The following is a 13,940-nucleotide window of genomic DNA, read 5'->3' as shown; positions in this document are numbered from 1 at the left end:
GGGATGGAATTCACTGAGCGTCACCCGTGAGACTGAGACACGAGAACCAAGAACTGGGCCGTCTTTGCTGGGTAACAAAGGGGCCGCTGAAGAACCAGTTCCCGCGTGAATAGGGGCTTGTTTTTTCCTCTTGGCCCGGAGCCCCAGCAGGAATGGTTTGAATAGGCCTCAATGCTTCTCTATTGACATACAAACCGAGTCCTGGAGATTTTTTTGTATTGATATCAAGTACTCCCTGAAATAGAGTAGAAACCCTAACTTTTTCCCCCTCCATCATCTGATCAAATCTCTGTGTCAGCTGCTTATCCCACAAGGGAGAGGGCTGTGAGGAATGGACAGTCACCTCAAGTGGCAAAGGTCACAACCCCTCCGTCCCTGGGTGTCTGAGGGAGGCCGAGGCCGCCTGGGCGCTGCACTGTGCCAGCCACCGGGCTTACTGGATTGGGGATCGTCGGTTTGGAGATGAACCAGGGGACCAGAGGCCCCTCCCGGGGGCTGAGGCCCATGCTAATCTCAGGAGCAGTCTCTATTCGATGTCAGGCTTTAGCCCGCTAACAGTCACTGGAGAGCTGGTTTCTCTGCCTCACTTAAACCCCCCAAAATGGTCGTGGGGTGGGGGAATCCAGCCCTGGGCACCCCTGAGCTTCTCCATCTGGAAGGTACATCCCGGCCCCGCATTGCAGTCCTGCAGCTCTGCCTGCTCCTGTGGAATGCCCAGCTGTGCCCTCCTCAGTGCCTGGGGAGTGGGAGCAGGGAGTAGGGGAAGAGATACTGAGACTGAAGTCTTCCATGAGGCAGAATTCTGCTGTCAGTGTCCCCGTTCCCCTGTTGCCGCCAGAACTCTCCCGGCAATCCTAGCGCCGACCTGGTTTGTTACCCGGTTCTCAGGGATCACTCCTCTGTTGCCTGATGTCTAGTGTCTTGAAAATTGTTTTTATTTAAAAATATATTCTGTCGTGTTTTTGTGGGTTTCCGATGGGAGGTTAAATTTGGTCTGTCTTGGCTGGAAGCGAAAGTCTATTCTTACCATTTTGATGCCCTTTTATTTTGTATTTAACTCTTTAATCTGAAATGAACCTTCTTGTATGCCCGGAGGGGTCTTTTCCCCTTGTGTCCCACTGTCCCAGCACGTAGCTGGGCACTCTATTGGGCATGAACAGCCGGCTAGGTGGTGCCCTTTCTTCTGTTGCCGGTGGATTCTGCCGTGAGGTCCTTGGCAGGTGCAGCCAGTGCCCGTGGTCAGGCCGCCCAGCCGCCTTCACCGTTAGCACGGAGCCTCGCAGCCTCGGTGTAATTGCTCTGGCATGAGAGCTCCTTGCTGTGGTTAAGATCTCTACCTCCTGGTCGGGAGAGTGAATGGCAGGGAAATCACCTTTTTGCAGGGGAATAAGGAAAACAATTTGCTTGAGAGATTAATTGGAGCCTGGAAATTTAAAAAAGTTCAAAAATGGTTTTGTAGCGGTCATGCTGAATTTCAATTTAGATTGTAAGCTCTTCGCCCGGAGCGTGCGGCTCCTTCCAGAACTAAGGAACTGATCCTCGCCCACCTGGCAGGAAGCTCCCAGGACCATTCCCCTCTTCCTCTCCCTGCCCTTCATGGTTCAGCTCTAACAAATCACTTAGGAGTTCCCAAACAACCAGGCTGTGCCATGCCTTTGCACATTCTGTTCCTTCTGCCTGGAATGCCTTTCCCCACATTTTCCACCCTGAAACATACATCTGTCACATGTGCGTTGTATTGGTCAGATTCCGTTGTAGCAGTGCTCCTTGTAAGCCTTTAAGACTGTGCATGCGAATGCCCTGACACCCACCAGCAGGCCTTTGCCTACACACCCTTCACCCCGAGCCCTGGGTTTCTTTATTAGCTGGATTTCCGTTCTGGGAGGAAGCTGCTTGTTACCTTCGTCCCTGACTGGTCCATCCACTGGGTTACACTGGCGCCCCTGCGCCCTCGGCAGGCGTAGCTTTATTGTTCGCTGGTGGGGGGCCCTGCTGTGGGTCCTGCCTGATGTCCTTGCGATTTCCTTTTTCTTCTTGGACAACCACAGAACCCTTGAGCTCAGATCTCTGAGTTAACTCTGCCCGTTCTGGTGTTGCTTAGCTCCTCCCGGGGCCCTCGGCATGTCTCTGGCAGGTTATTGTTGGCTGCTCAGAACACAGACGGAGGCGCTGCTGGGAACGGGAGGCCTGGCAGCTTTGGGTCACTGAGCAAGGGGCTTGGAAAGGCTCTCGGTCCAGCTCTCGGCCTTTGAGTCTCAGTGAACTTTGGGTTGCACCAATACTAGACCTACCTGTGGTTGTTCCTCTAGGACCGGCAGCTCAGGATCAAGCCAAGGTCCCTTCTGGCCACTAACCCCAGTTGGGGTTCTTTTTCCTGCACCCCAGTGGTAACTATTAGCATGGGTTTGAGGTACATCCCTCCAGACTTTTTAAAGCTGCTTTTTTATTTGGACACAGTGAGGTTCTGTCCCACCACAGAGGAAGTAGACCGTGCTCGGGCTGGTGTATAGGTTGTTTGGTTTTGTTCAGAACAACTTGGATGTGTGGATCCAAAGAGCCGCCGCTGGAGTGAGCTTTTTATTCTATTAACCAGCCAGCACCGACAATAACAAAGTCACTGCTATAAGTATTGCACTCTTAGGGATAAAGCCTTCGTACTGATATCAGTGTCTGTATAGTTCTTTAAAACATATTTTTATTGATTTCAGAGAGGAAGGGAGAGGGAGAGACAAAGACGTCAATGATGAGAGAGAATCATTGATCGGCTGCCTCCTGCACGCCCCACACTGGGGATCAAGCTCGCCACCTGGACATGTGCCCTGACTGGGAATCAAACCATGACCTCCTGGTTCATAGTTCGAAGCTCAACCCCTGAGCAACACCAGCCGGGCTGTTTGTATAGTTTTGACTTTTGGACAAAAACAGACTGCCTGCATTCAGGTTGTTTGGGCACAAGCTCGTTTGAAGAGTCTGACTGTGCAGACATTCTCCTGGCTCGTATCCGTGTACCAAGGCCACAGAACACGGCGGGCCGGGAGGTTCCACTGCATGGCTCTCAGGAAAGACATGGGTTGGGTCCTGTGTGTGTTTTGTAAAGATCAGACTGAATGAATCACAAGGCAGCTTTATGTCTTTCTACTGAACTGGAGCTCTCTCCGTGTTACTGTATCCGTCTTTCTAGATTCCGTAATTTCGTGACAAAAGAGGACAGAGCTTGAGTCCGTCTCTCCCCGCCCCCCCCACCCCCGTTTGAGTGCGTACACTGGAACATTCTTTACTGCCGACTGGACTGCACCCTAAGATGGTGCCTACTTGGGCCCCACTGGAGGTTATGAGGTTCCAGGTGGGCCTCTTGGGGGCGTGGAGCAAGGGGGGGGGCCCTGAGGCCCTGGGGGGGTTCCCAGCACAGAGACCACTCCTCGCCCACCTAGCCTCTCCCTTCGTCCTTGACAGATGACATGGCAGAACTCCTCCTCGGGGAGTCGAAGCTGGAGCAGTACCTGAAGGAGCACTCCCTGCGGCAGGGGGCCAGCCCCCGAGGCCCCTGGCCCCAGCTGACCGAGGTCCGCAAGCACCTGACCGCCGCCCTGGACCGAGGGAACCTCAAGGTACCCTGGGCCTCTGGGACGAGGGGAGGCCACGGGGAGGTGCTGGCGCCACCTGCTCTGAGCTGTGTGGTTGGGGGGCGGGGTTGGAGCATCTCCCTGCCGGCTCCTGTGTGATCCATGGGCCAGCCCCCCGCTGGCGACCCCTTGGGGGGCTTCCGGAGTCTCTGATGAGAGCCTTCAGTGAGATCCGATTGTGGAAAATGGCGCTGATCTTCCCCAGGTACTTGGAGTGAGCTGTCATATGGGACCCAGGGCTCAACCTGACACCCTGCTCCACTGTAGGAAACAGGTTCATCAGGAGTGCCACTTACTACCCCATTTCCTGCCTGAAATACGTGGTCCATGAACGCCTCAGGCCGCTGTGGCCCAGAGCTGTGTGGGGTTTCCTACTAGGGACAGCGGGCCCAGTACCACGGTGCGGGAGGGAACCAGGCCCCAACTTCCCTCGCCGAGCCTGGACCCTAGACAACACCACCCCCCCCACCCCCCACCAAGGAAGCCTTGCGCACCACCCTTCTATGTATTCATCTGCCAGTTCTCCGTTCTGTTTAGACTCAGCTCTCTGCTTCCCTCACCAGCCTTCCCTCTCTGCTTCCTTTGGATCCCCTTTCACCTCACCTTCCCTCGCCCTGCCCCTCCCACCATCCTCTCCAGTGCTGCCTGTTGTCTCTGCTCCCTTCCCAGAAGGCTGACACAGCTGCTTCGCCATGCTCTGGCTGGTTCCTTGAGCCGTCGACCCTGTCACAGCTTTAAATGACAGAATTCGTGCTTCTGGAAGCGGAAAAAGCCAGCCTTGTATAGCTTAGCTTCCGAGGGAAGGCCTGGGAGATAAATCTGTCTCCTTATATAGATGCTGGGAGCCTCTTCTTTCTCTGCTGTGAGGGGGCAGGGGAGCCAGGAGTCTGAGCCGGTGGGCGTGGCCTGGGGAAGCTGGCCTCCCTGCCTGGATGGGAAGGAGAGCCCATCAGGGGACAGTGACCGCAGCAGGATGGAATGGCTCCGTGAGGAAAGTCGCCCTCGGAAAGAGAGCAGGTGCTGATTTTTGCACCGGTTTAGAAAGCCTCTCTCCTCCGGTTATTTAGGTCCTGCCCAGTGCAGGGGGCAGACCCCCGGGAAGCCCGTGGAGCTTCCTTTTTTGAGACGGGTGCTTCTGTGTTTTGTTCGTAAAGTAGTCCTTCTGTTTTTGCCCCAGTCCAGCTCAGCTGCCTTAGGGGAACCTCAGGGTTTCTGTTGCGTTTTGCAGCAGCTTCATTGAAATATAATTCACACACCATATCATCTACCCATTTAAAGTGTGCAGTTCAGGGGTTCGGGACTATTCACAGAGCTGTGCAACCTGTACCCGAATTTCGGAACATTTTCATCACCCCACAATATACCCCTCACTGTTAACCGGTTCCTCCCATTCCCACCGTCCCAGCCCTAGGCGAACACTGGCCTACATTCTGCCTGTAGCTTCGACCCTTCTGGCCATTTCAGATGCCCCCGGGAGGAGCCTCTCACGGCTGGCTTTTTCCTTGGCATACTGGTTTGAGTTTGTCCGTGCTGTAGCTGTGTCGTTATTCCTTCCTCCTCATGGCTGAGTACTATTCCACGTGCGGCTCCACCACATTTCGCTTATCCACCCTCAGCCGATGAACGTTTGGGTTGTTTCCACTTTGGGCTGCCGTGGGCCATCTTGCTGTGACCGCTGCACCCCGTTTCTGCGTGGAGAGCCCCAGCTTTGCGGTAGCAGATGGGTCCCCAGGCAGCATCCCTCCGATTATAGTAGGAAAATGCGTTTTCTCTCCTTTTCCTTCTAGTCAGAGCTGCTACAAGAATCCAATCTGATCATGGCCAAGCTGAACTACGTGGAAGGAGATTATAAGGAAGCTCTCAACATCTACGCGCGGGTGGGCCTCGATGACTTGCCGCTGACAGCCGTCCCGCCCTACCGGTTGCGGGTGCTGGCGGAAGCCTACGCGACCAAAGGTGAGGCCTGCGCCATCTGTCCCTGGGAGGGTGTCCCCCAGGGCCGTGCCGTTTGGAGCCAGCAGAGCCTCCCTGGAGCCTGCGGTTTGACCCCGGGGCCCTTGGCTGGTGCTGGGCTCCCAGCAGGGCGCCGGGCTGGGCCCACGGCTGGCACTGGGTGATGTGCGGCCCCGCAACACGCGGTTTCCTCAGAGCCTAGGTCTTCAGTTGTCACTGAGGAAAGGAGAGAACAACATCTCAGCCAAGTTGTCTGATAATTAATATGCAACGTGCGCAGGGACTTTTCTTGGTCATTAAGATGCTGCAGAACATTGATAGGGATTCTTATTCTATGGCCGGTTGGCCACATGGCTGACCACATTGGCACTGGGTGATGTGCGGCCCCGCAACACGCGGTTTCCTCAGAGCCTAGGTCTTCAGTTGTCACTGAGGAAAGGAGAGAACAACATCTCAGCCAAGTTGTCTGATAATTAATATGCAACGTGCGCAGGGACTTTTCTTGGTCATTAAGATGCTGCAGAACATTGATAGGGATTCTTATTCTATGGCCGGTTGGCCACATGGCTGACCACATTTTCATTCAGGAATGCCACCTGTGTGATAATTAAGGGCTCAGTGGCCGATCCAAGTGGCAGTGACTGTAACCGTCCGTCATCCCGTGTTTACCTGTGCGCCCTGGGGCTCGGGGGCTAGAAGGCGGGGTCAGTGTCACCCTGGTTGCCGGGAAGGAGTTTGTAATCAGTGTGAGAGGATGTAGTCTCATGGGAAGAGATGACAGAGGGAGGACACCCGTTGTTTGACTTTTTCACGTGGCCACTTCCTCATCTGTGAAATGGGTATAATCACGTCCACGTCATAGACTTGTGAAGATTGCATCACATATTGTATGTGAAGCACTAACGCAGTACCTGGCACGCACTAAATGCTGCTAAATGACATTTTAAAATGTCAGCCCCAAACAAGGCAGCAAGTGGTGGAAGCTGGGCACAGGTGACAGCTTTTCAGAGGCAGGAGCGGTCACTGCAGGCCAGCGGGGCCCGGAGGCCTCCTGCCGGAGGAGAGACGCTCTGGACTTCTGACGGCCACGGTGAGAAGTGGACCGTCTGACACAGCCACCCACTGTTCACACTGCATCGTGACTGACGGTGGCTGGCCCGGAGGCCTGGCCCTGGGTGGGCGACCCTCCGACCAGCAGTGCGCTAGCCTCTTGTGTGCTGCCAGCCGTCTGACCTGGTGTCCCGTGCAATGCTGAACAAAGACCCAGCTCCAGACACACTAAGAGCTTTGTGACGGGGGTGACACATTCCCCAAGTTCCCCGGGGAACGCGAATACTGCCAGGTTCGCCTAATTAATCCTCTAAACGCCCCCATGGGCCAGGAAAGATGCTGTCACTCTTGACAGGGCATGCTGGCCGTTTACTGGGCACAGTCCTTTCAGGCTGCCTCGGGGGGTCCTGAGAGCGCCCGGCCTGTGTCTGCATCCGTCTGAGTCATGGGGTGTGCTGGGGTCTGTGCCACATAGCTGCCCTCCTCTCTCTCGGATGCTCACTGAGCCGCTGCACGTGCCTTGGCTTATGGGAGGGGTGTGTGTGTGTGTGTGTGTGTGTGTGTGTGTGTGTGTATTATTTCAGGCCAAGAATGATATTCTGCAAAGCTTCCTCTGGCAGTTTCCAGCTGCCTGATTGACGTGGGGCCCGGTGCAGCGTAGCCAGAAGTTGGTTTGCTAGTTGGGGTTGGGGGATGGCTCTAGGGCTGCTTAGCAGCAAGAGCTCAGGTCTTAGTGTTGGCTCTGAGATGGCCTGGTGGTAGCAGACTGTCTACAGGTGGCACTGCCAGCTTAGTCTTGTGGCTGCCATGCAAAGGGAGCAAGGAGGACAGGAGACTTGGTCCCTGAGTCTGGCCTGGTGATATGTAGTTAGCAGTGGGTCCCCAGCCCTGGATGAGGACCTGGCTCCTGGGACCCACTGGCTAGCTCGGGGGAGACCCGGCCCTGGCTAGTTTCTGACTTGGTAGGCACATGTGGAGTCACAGGTGTACAGGGACAGGGAAGGGTCACCTGTGCCTAGAGGGAGTGGCTGCAGCCGTGGAGGCCCCAGGCCTCGAGAGCCTGGGTTGGCCAGGTGAGAGGCTGCTGAACCACCTGCTTGGGCCCAACTCCCACGCTGTACTGGCTGTGTGACCTTGTACACGTTCTTAACGCCTCTGTGCCTCAGTTTCCCCACCTATCAGGCTCTCATTGGACTGTCGTGAGGATTACATGAGATAGTATATGTTAAGTGCTTAAAACAGAACTGGCACACAGTGAGCCTGATGGAAATGTTAGCGTGGAAGGTAAGTGTTTGGTGGGGGAACCACTAGAAGTGACTTATAATGGCAGGAAATTGCCCCTCTAGTTCACAGAAATGCCCAAAGATGGGCCAGTTCTCTCACGAGTTCAAGAGGCTCTTGGCCGAGCTCTGTGTCAGAATATTTGGCTTTTCCTTTCTTCATCGGGTCCTTGAGAATTTTTCAGGGGAGATTGCCAACAAGGATTGGAGGGACGTTAGTGTACAAAGCCTCTAAATCAGAAGGCGTGAACCTCTGGCCTGCAGGCCCCGGGGCAGGCTGTGCTGAGTCAGTTCAGTGTTTCCAATGCTTTCGAATCAGTTGCCGGCATTTCCAAATCAGGAATACTTAACAATCTGGCTTTCCATCTTCTTGGAAAGAAGGGAAGAGCTGTCCCCTCATTCTCCCAGGGCGAGACCAGGCTGGAGCCGAGCGCAGCTGCCCCTTGGATGGGCACACGCTCCACCCACACCCCTCCCCTGGGCGGCCTGCATAGTGGTAGGCGGCGGAGTTGACCTGCACAGGTTCATAGGTCACCTAGACTTTTGCATGGTCTCCTGAGGTCAGACTCAACCAGGGCTTTCAGCCAGAGCCCGGAAAGTCACTGAACATCCACATCTAACCCTTCCAGCCGTGGCCGGGAGCTCTTCCCCTGGCCTGGTAACGTTAGCGTGGTTTCCTGGGAATCAGAAGCCAGCATCATTCATTTATGGAGGACCTCGTGTTAGGGCTTTACTGTGTCGTTAATCCTCCCAAACCCTAATTTACAGACAAAGGAAATGAGACTGGGTGAGGTTTCTAGGAATGATGTCAGAGACTGCTCTGTGCCAGGTGCTGTGCCCTCTGTTTTGGGTATCAGCCAATTTCCACAACCCCCCTGTGAGGGAGGCGCTGTTGTTTTTTCCATTCTGCAGATGAGAACACTGAGTGCAGGGAGGTTAGATAACTGCCCAGGGTGCTACCGCTGGGAAGTGATGGAGGCAGGACCCGACCTTGGGTGGTTCCAGGGCCCAGGCTCCTACTGAGTGGCAGACGGGGACTCAGTCTGAAGAGTGGTTGACTCCAGAGCCCATGTTCTGATCTCTCTGCTCTGTTGGTCTATGGACCAGAGCTCGCTGGGTCCAGGTCAGGTTTCCTCGGGGAGAAAGCATTCAGGCCACTAGATTTGCCTACCTCCTCTTCTCAGCCCCACTCCACTCGCTCCTTGCCTTCGCCCAGGTTTCTTCCTGTAAGTTCTGTCCCTCAAGCTCACAGGTCCTATCTTCAGAGTCAACCCTGCTCAGTATCGTCCCAGCACAGTGGATTAGAATCACCTGAAAATCATCCTAGGATTAGTTGTACCGTTGCCAGATGCCCCTGCTAGTGAGGAGTTCCTCTAAGGCAGTGGTTCTCAACCTTCCTAATGCCTCGACCCTTTAATACAGTTCCTCATGTTGTGGTGACCCCCAAGCATAAAATTATTTTCGTTGCCACTTCATAACTGTAATGTTGCTACTGTTATGAATCATAATGTAAATATCTGATATGCAGGATGTATTTTCATTGTTACAAATTGAACATAATTAAAGCATAGTGATTAATCACAAAAACAATATGTAATTATATATGTGTTTTCCGATGGTCTTAGGCGACCCCTGTGAAAGGGTCGTTCGACCCCCAAAGGGGTGGCGACCCACAGGTTGAGAACCGCTGCTCTAAGGGAAGAATTCTGTTTTGTTTGTTTGCTCTTCTCAGAACTTAGCACAGTGTCTGGCACATAGTTGGTGCTCAATTATTGAATGAAATGTATGAAACTTCCCTTGGATTTCTACCAAGATGCCTGTCATGTAATTCAGGTGATTCCGGGTGTCTCTGCTTCTAGCCTGGCATGGTCAGATGTGTGGGTTTTGTTGTTGGTTGTTTGTTTGTTTTTGCATGTCGATAGCATACTGAGCATATTTTGATGATTCGGAGTCATTTCTGCTAATTATGGGAATACCTGTGAGATCATACTGACATCCCACCATAACCGCACCTGACATGGGTGTCCTTCCTGAAGGTGGTACATTCCAGTTCATTTCCATTATCAGGGAGCTCCTAAGTGGATCTCAGTTCTCCCCACCCGATCGCCCCCCACTCCTTCCTCCTATCTCTTCAACCTAAGTAGAGAAACAGAGAATGGGAATAGAAGAAGTGGAGAAACTCTAGCTTCTGGTAGTCCTGGGTTCATCAAGTGAGTAGAGGTCTGTGCTCTGGGTGCAGATTGAGATAGCCATTGGAATCTCCAGGACCCGAGTGGCACAGATGCTCTTTTCCCAAATGGGAGGCATGGCTTGGACGCATGGCCACTCTCTTTTGGAACTTAGCCCTCCTGGACATGGGGTGACTTTCTACAGCTTGGACAGCGGGAGTGAAGTGGCTTGCCTTCCTAGAGATGGCCTTTGTAAATGTCTTGGTATGTACCTGTTGTGATAAAGAGGCCAAAATGCATTGGCTCCCACATGAGGGTCCAGCTGGTCAAGGCTGGTGGGTGGCTGTGTGCGCTGAAGTTACTATTCCTCCCCCTTCTGCTGGGGCGCAGCCCACAGCTGTGTGATTGAAGCTGGGTTGCTGGAATGCTGCAGCTCTTGGAAAGGAAGAGAGAGGTGTCCAGGGGGAGCGGAAGTAACACACATAAGTAACTGCTGACAGTTCATTGGCGAGAAGTTACTGTAGGACCACAGCCACCAGGAACCCCTGTTGACATGTTAGTGTATTCCTCTATACTTACCATATGTGTGAATTTTTAAAAATAAAAATAAGATTACGTCGCATCTCCTGCTTTACGACCTGCTTTTCCCACTTCACTGCAGTCACGAACACTTCCCGTGACAAACGGTCCACTTGTGCATCATCTCAGCAGCGGTACAGTGTTTCATTGTGCGGGGGAGCTAAAATACATTGACCTCAAAAGCCTCTATTTTGGGGCATGTCGGTTGTTTTCAGCTTTTCACTGTTATATGTAAGTGAGGCTGTAACGGATGCCCTCCCAGCTGGGCTTTGTGCTTGTTCTCCGAGGCTTCCCTAGGAGGGCTCACCAGAGGTGGAGTTTCTGGGTCAAAAGGGAGGTATTTCCAGACTGGCCTGCAGACCGGCTGTTCCTGTGTGCTTTCCTGCGCAGCGTGTGGGCCGGGCCGCCTCTCATTCTGGCCAACACTGAATAGGATCTCTTTGATCTGAAAGGGAACATTTATTCTTTCGGTTTTTTGTTGTTGAGTATAGGCTATTTGAAAAATAAAGAAAAACATAAAGCAGAAAATAAAGTCCATCACCATACAGCCATTTGAGCTAACCACTTTTAGAACATATATATTTTTATATAAATACCTATGTATCTTTAAACTATATATATCTTTAAATATATAAAATGTATAAATATGTAGATATACATTCATTATTTTATGCACAGTTAGAGTTATTCTATATATATTGTTTTATATTCTACTTTTTCACTCTATGTCAGCAGTTCTCAACCTGTGGGTCGAGACCCCTTTGGCGGTCGAACGACCCTTTCACAGGGGTCGCCTAAGACCATCTTGCATATCAGATATTTACATTACGATTCATAACAGTAGCAACATTACAGTTATGAAGTAGCAACGAAAATAATTTTATGGTTGGGTCACAACATGAGGAACTGTATTTAAAGGGCCAGAAGGTTGAGAACCACTGCTCTATGTATATATGTGTATAATTATTTTCCATGTCATTAAATATTTTTGAAAAAACTTTTTGATATTTTTTTAAAAAAAATCCATTGATTTTTTTAGAGAGAGTGGAAGAGAGAGGGAAAGACAGAGAAGTATCGATGTGAGAGAAACACATTGATTGGTTGCCTCCTGCATGGGCCCTGGGGCTTGGGCTGGGGAGGAGCCTGCAACCGAGGTACATGCCCTTGACCAGAATCAAACCCAGGACCCTTTGGTCTGCAAGCCGACACTCTATCCACTGAGCCAAACCGGCTAGGGCTTGAAAACACTTTTTAATGGCTGCACAGTGGGTTGCCTTATGGATATTTTGAACCAGTTGCCTGTGGAACATCTGTGTTGTTTCAGTTTTTCATATTACCAATATGCTCTATAGCTTTTTTTAAAACAGCTTTATTGAGATATCATTTACATACCATAAAATACAACCTTTTACAGTGTACAGTTCAGTGATTTTTTTATATTCAGAGTTGTGCAGCCATCACCAAAATTAATTCTAGAGCATCTTCATCACCCCAGAACGAACCCTGTACTCATTAACGGTCACTTCCCATACCTGATGAATGCTCCCCAGCCCTAGTCCATCACTAATCTACTTTCTGTCTCTATAGATCTGCCTATTCTAGACATGTTATATAAATGGAATCATATAATATGTATGGCTTCTATCACTTAGCATAATATTTTCAGGTTTCTCACGTGTTATAGCTGGTGTCATTCTTTCTTATTAAGTTCAGTTTATCTATTTTTTCAGTTATTGCTTTTGTGCTTTTGATGTTGTATCTAAGAAACCTAATCAAGGTGTCTTTTTGGTTTCTTTTCTTTTTTTTTTAAGTTTTATAGTTTTAACGCTTACATTTAGGTCTATGATCTATTTCAAGTTAATTTTTTGTATATAGTGTGAGGTAGGGGTCTAACTTCATTCTTTTGCATGTGGACATTCAGCTATCCCAGCACCATTTGTTGAAAAGACTATTTTTATTTTTCCCCATTGAATTGTCTTGACATCTTTGTTGACGTCAATTGAACATGAATGTAAGAGTTTATTTCTGGACTCTCAATTCTATTTCATTGGTCTATATATATATCCTTATGCTAATACCACACTGTCTTTTATTATTATAGCTTTGTAGTCAATTTTGAGATTGGGAAGTATGAGTCTTCCAACTTTGTTTTGGCTTTTTAAAAAAATATTGTTTTGGCTTTTATGGGTCCCTTACATTTTCACTAGAATCAAATGGTCAATTTCTGCAAAGATAAGCTTGCTGGGAATTTGATAAGGATTATGGTAAATCTGTAAATCAATTTGGCGAGTGTTGCTATCTAAACAATATTAGATCTTCCAATCCATGAACATGGGATGTTTTCTTTCATTTCTTTAAAAAATGTTTTGTAGTTTTCAATGTACAAGACTTACATTCCTTTTGTTAAATTTATTCCTAAGTATTTATTCTTTTTTATGCTATTATAGTAAAATCATTTTTTAATTGATTAAAATTGTTGACTGCTAGTATATAGAAAATACAACTGATTTTTGTCTATTGATCTTTCATCCTATCACCTTGCTGGACTCATTTTTTAGCTCCAATAATTTTTTTTAAATATATTTTATTGATTTTTTACAGAGAGGAAGGGAGAGAGATAGAGAGTTAGAAACATCGATGAGAGAGAAACATCGATCAGCCGCCTCCTGCACATCTCCCACCGGGGATGTGCCCACAACCCAGGTACATGCCCTTGACCGGAATCAAACCTGGGACCTTTCAGTCCGCAGGCCGACGCTTTATCCACTGAGCCAAACCGGTTTATATATATATATATATATATATATATATATATATATTCATGTCATCTGTAAATAGGATAGTTTTCCTTCTTCCTTTCCAGTCTAGATGCCTTTTATTATTATTTTTTGTTGCCTAATTGCATTGGCAAAACCTCCAATACAATGTTGAATAGAGGTGACCAGAGGAAGTATCATGTTAGCTTTGGGTTTTTCATAGATGACCTTTATCAAAGCCAGTTCACCTTTACTAGTTTTTTTGAGTGTTTTTTATCATGAAAGAGTGTTAAATTTTGTTAAATGCCCTTTCTACTAAGATATCATGTATTTTGTGCTTTATTTTTTAAATATGGTTTATTACATTAATTGATTTTCATATGTTAAGCCAATCTTGCATTCCTGGGATAGATCCCACTTGGTCACGGTACATAATTCTTTTTATATGTTGCTGGGTGTGGTATGCTAATGTTTTGTTGAAGATTTTTACATCTGTATTCATTATGGATATTTTGGTTTATTTTTCTTGTG

General features: G+C 49.6%; 1 protein-coding gene across 1 annotated transcript in view; it reads left to right on the top strand.

Annotated features, from left to right (window-relative positions):
- Window positions 1-3,458: 3,458 nt before the first annotated feature.
- The window catches only part of TTC7B (tetratricopeptide repeat domain 7B), a 146,438-nt gene continuing 135,956 nt past the window's right edge, over window positions 3,459-13,940 (top strand). Inside the window, exons 1-2 of the mRNA XM_023745863.1 lie at window positions 3,459-3,608; window positions 5,411-5,579. Coding sequence (XP_023601631.1) covers window positions 3,459-3,608; window positions 5,411-5,579 — 319 coding nt within the window. The remainder of the gene's footprint in view (window positions 3,609-5,410; window positions 5,580-13,940) is intronic.

The sequence above is a fragment of the Myotis lucifugus genome, unplaced genomic scaffold (assembly GCF_000147115.1).
Source record: "Myotis lucifugus unplaced genomic scaffold, Myoluc2.0 scaffold_593, whole genome shotgun sequence".
Classification (NCBI taxonomy): Eukaryota; Metazoa; Chordata; class Mammalia; order Chiroptera; family Vespertilionidae; genus Myotis; species Myotis lucifugus.
This window is presented reverse-complemented; position numbering and strand designations above follow the sequence as displayed.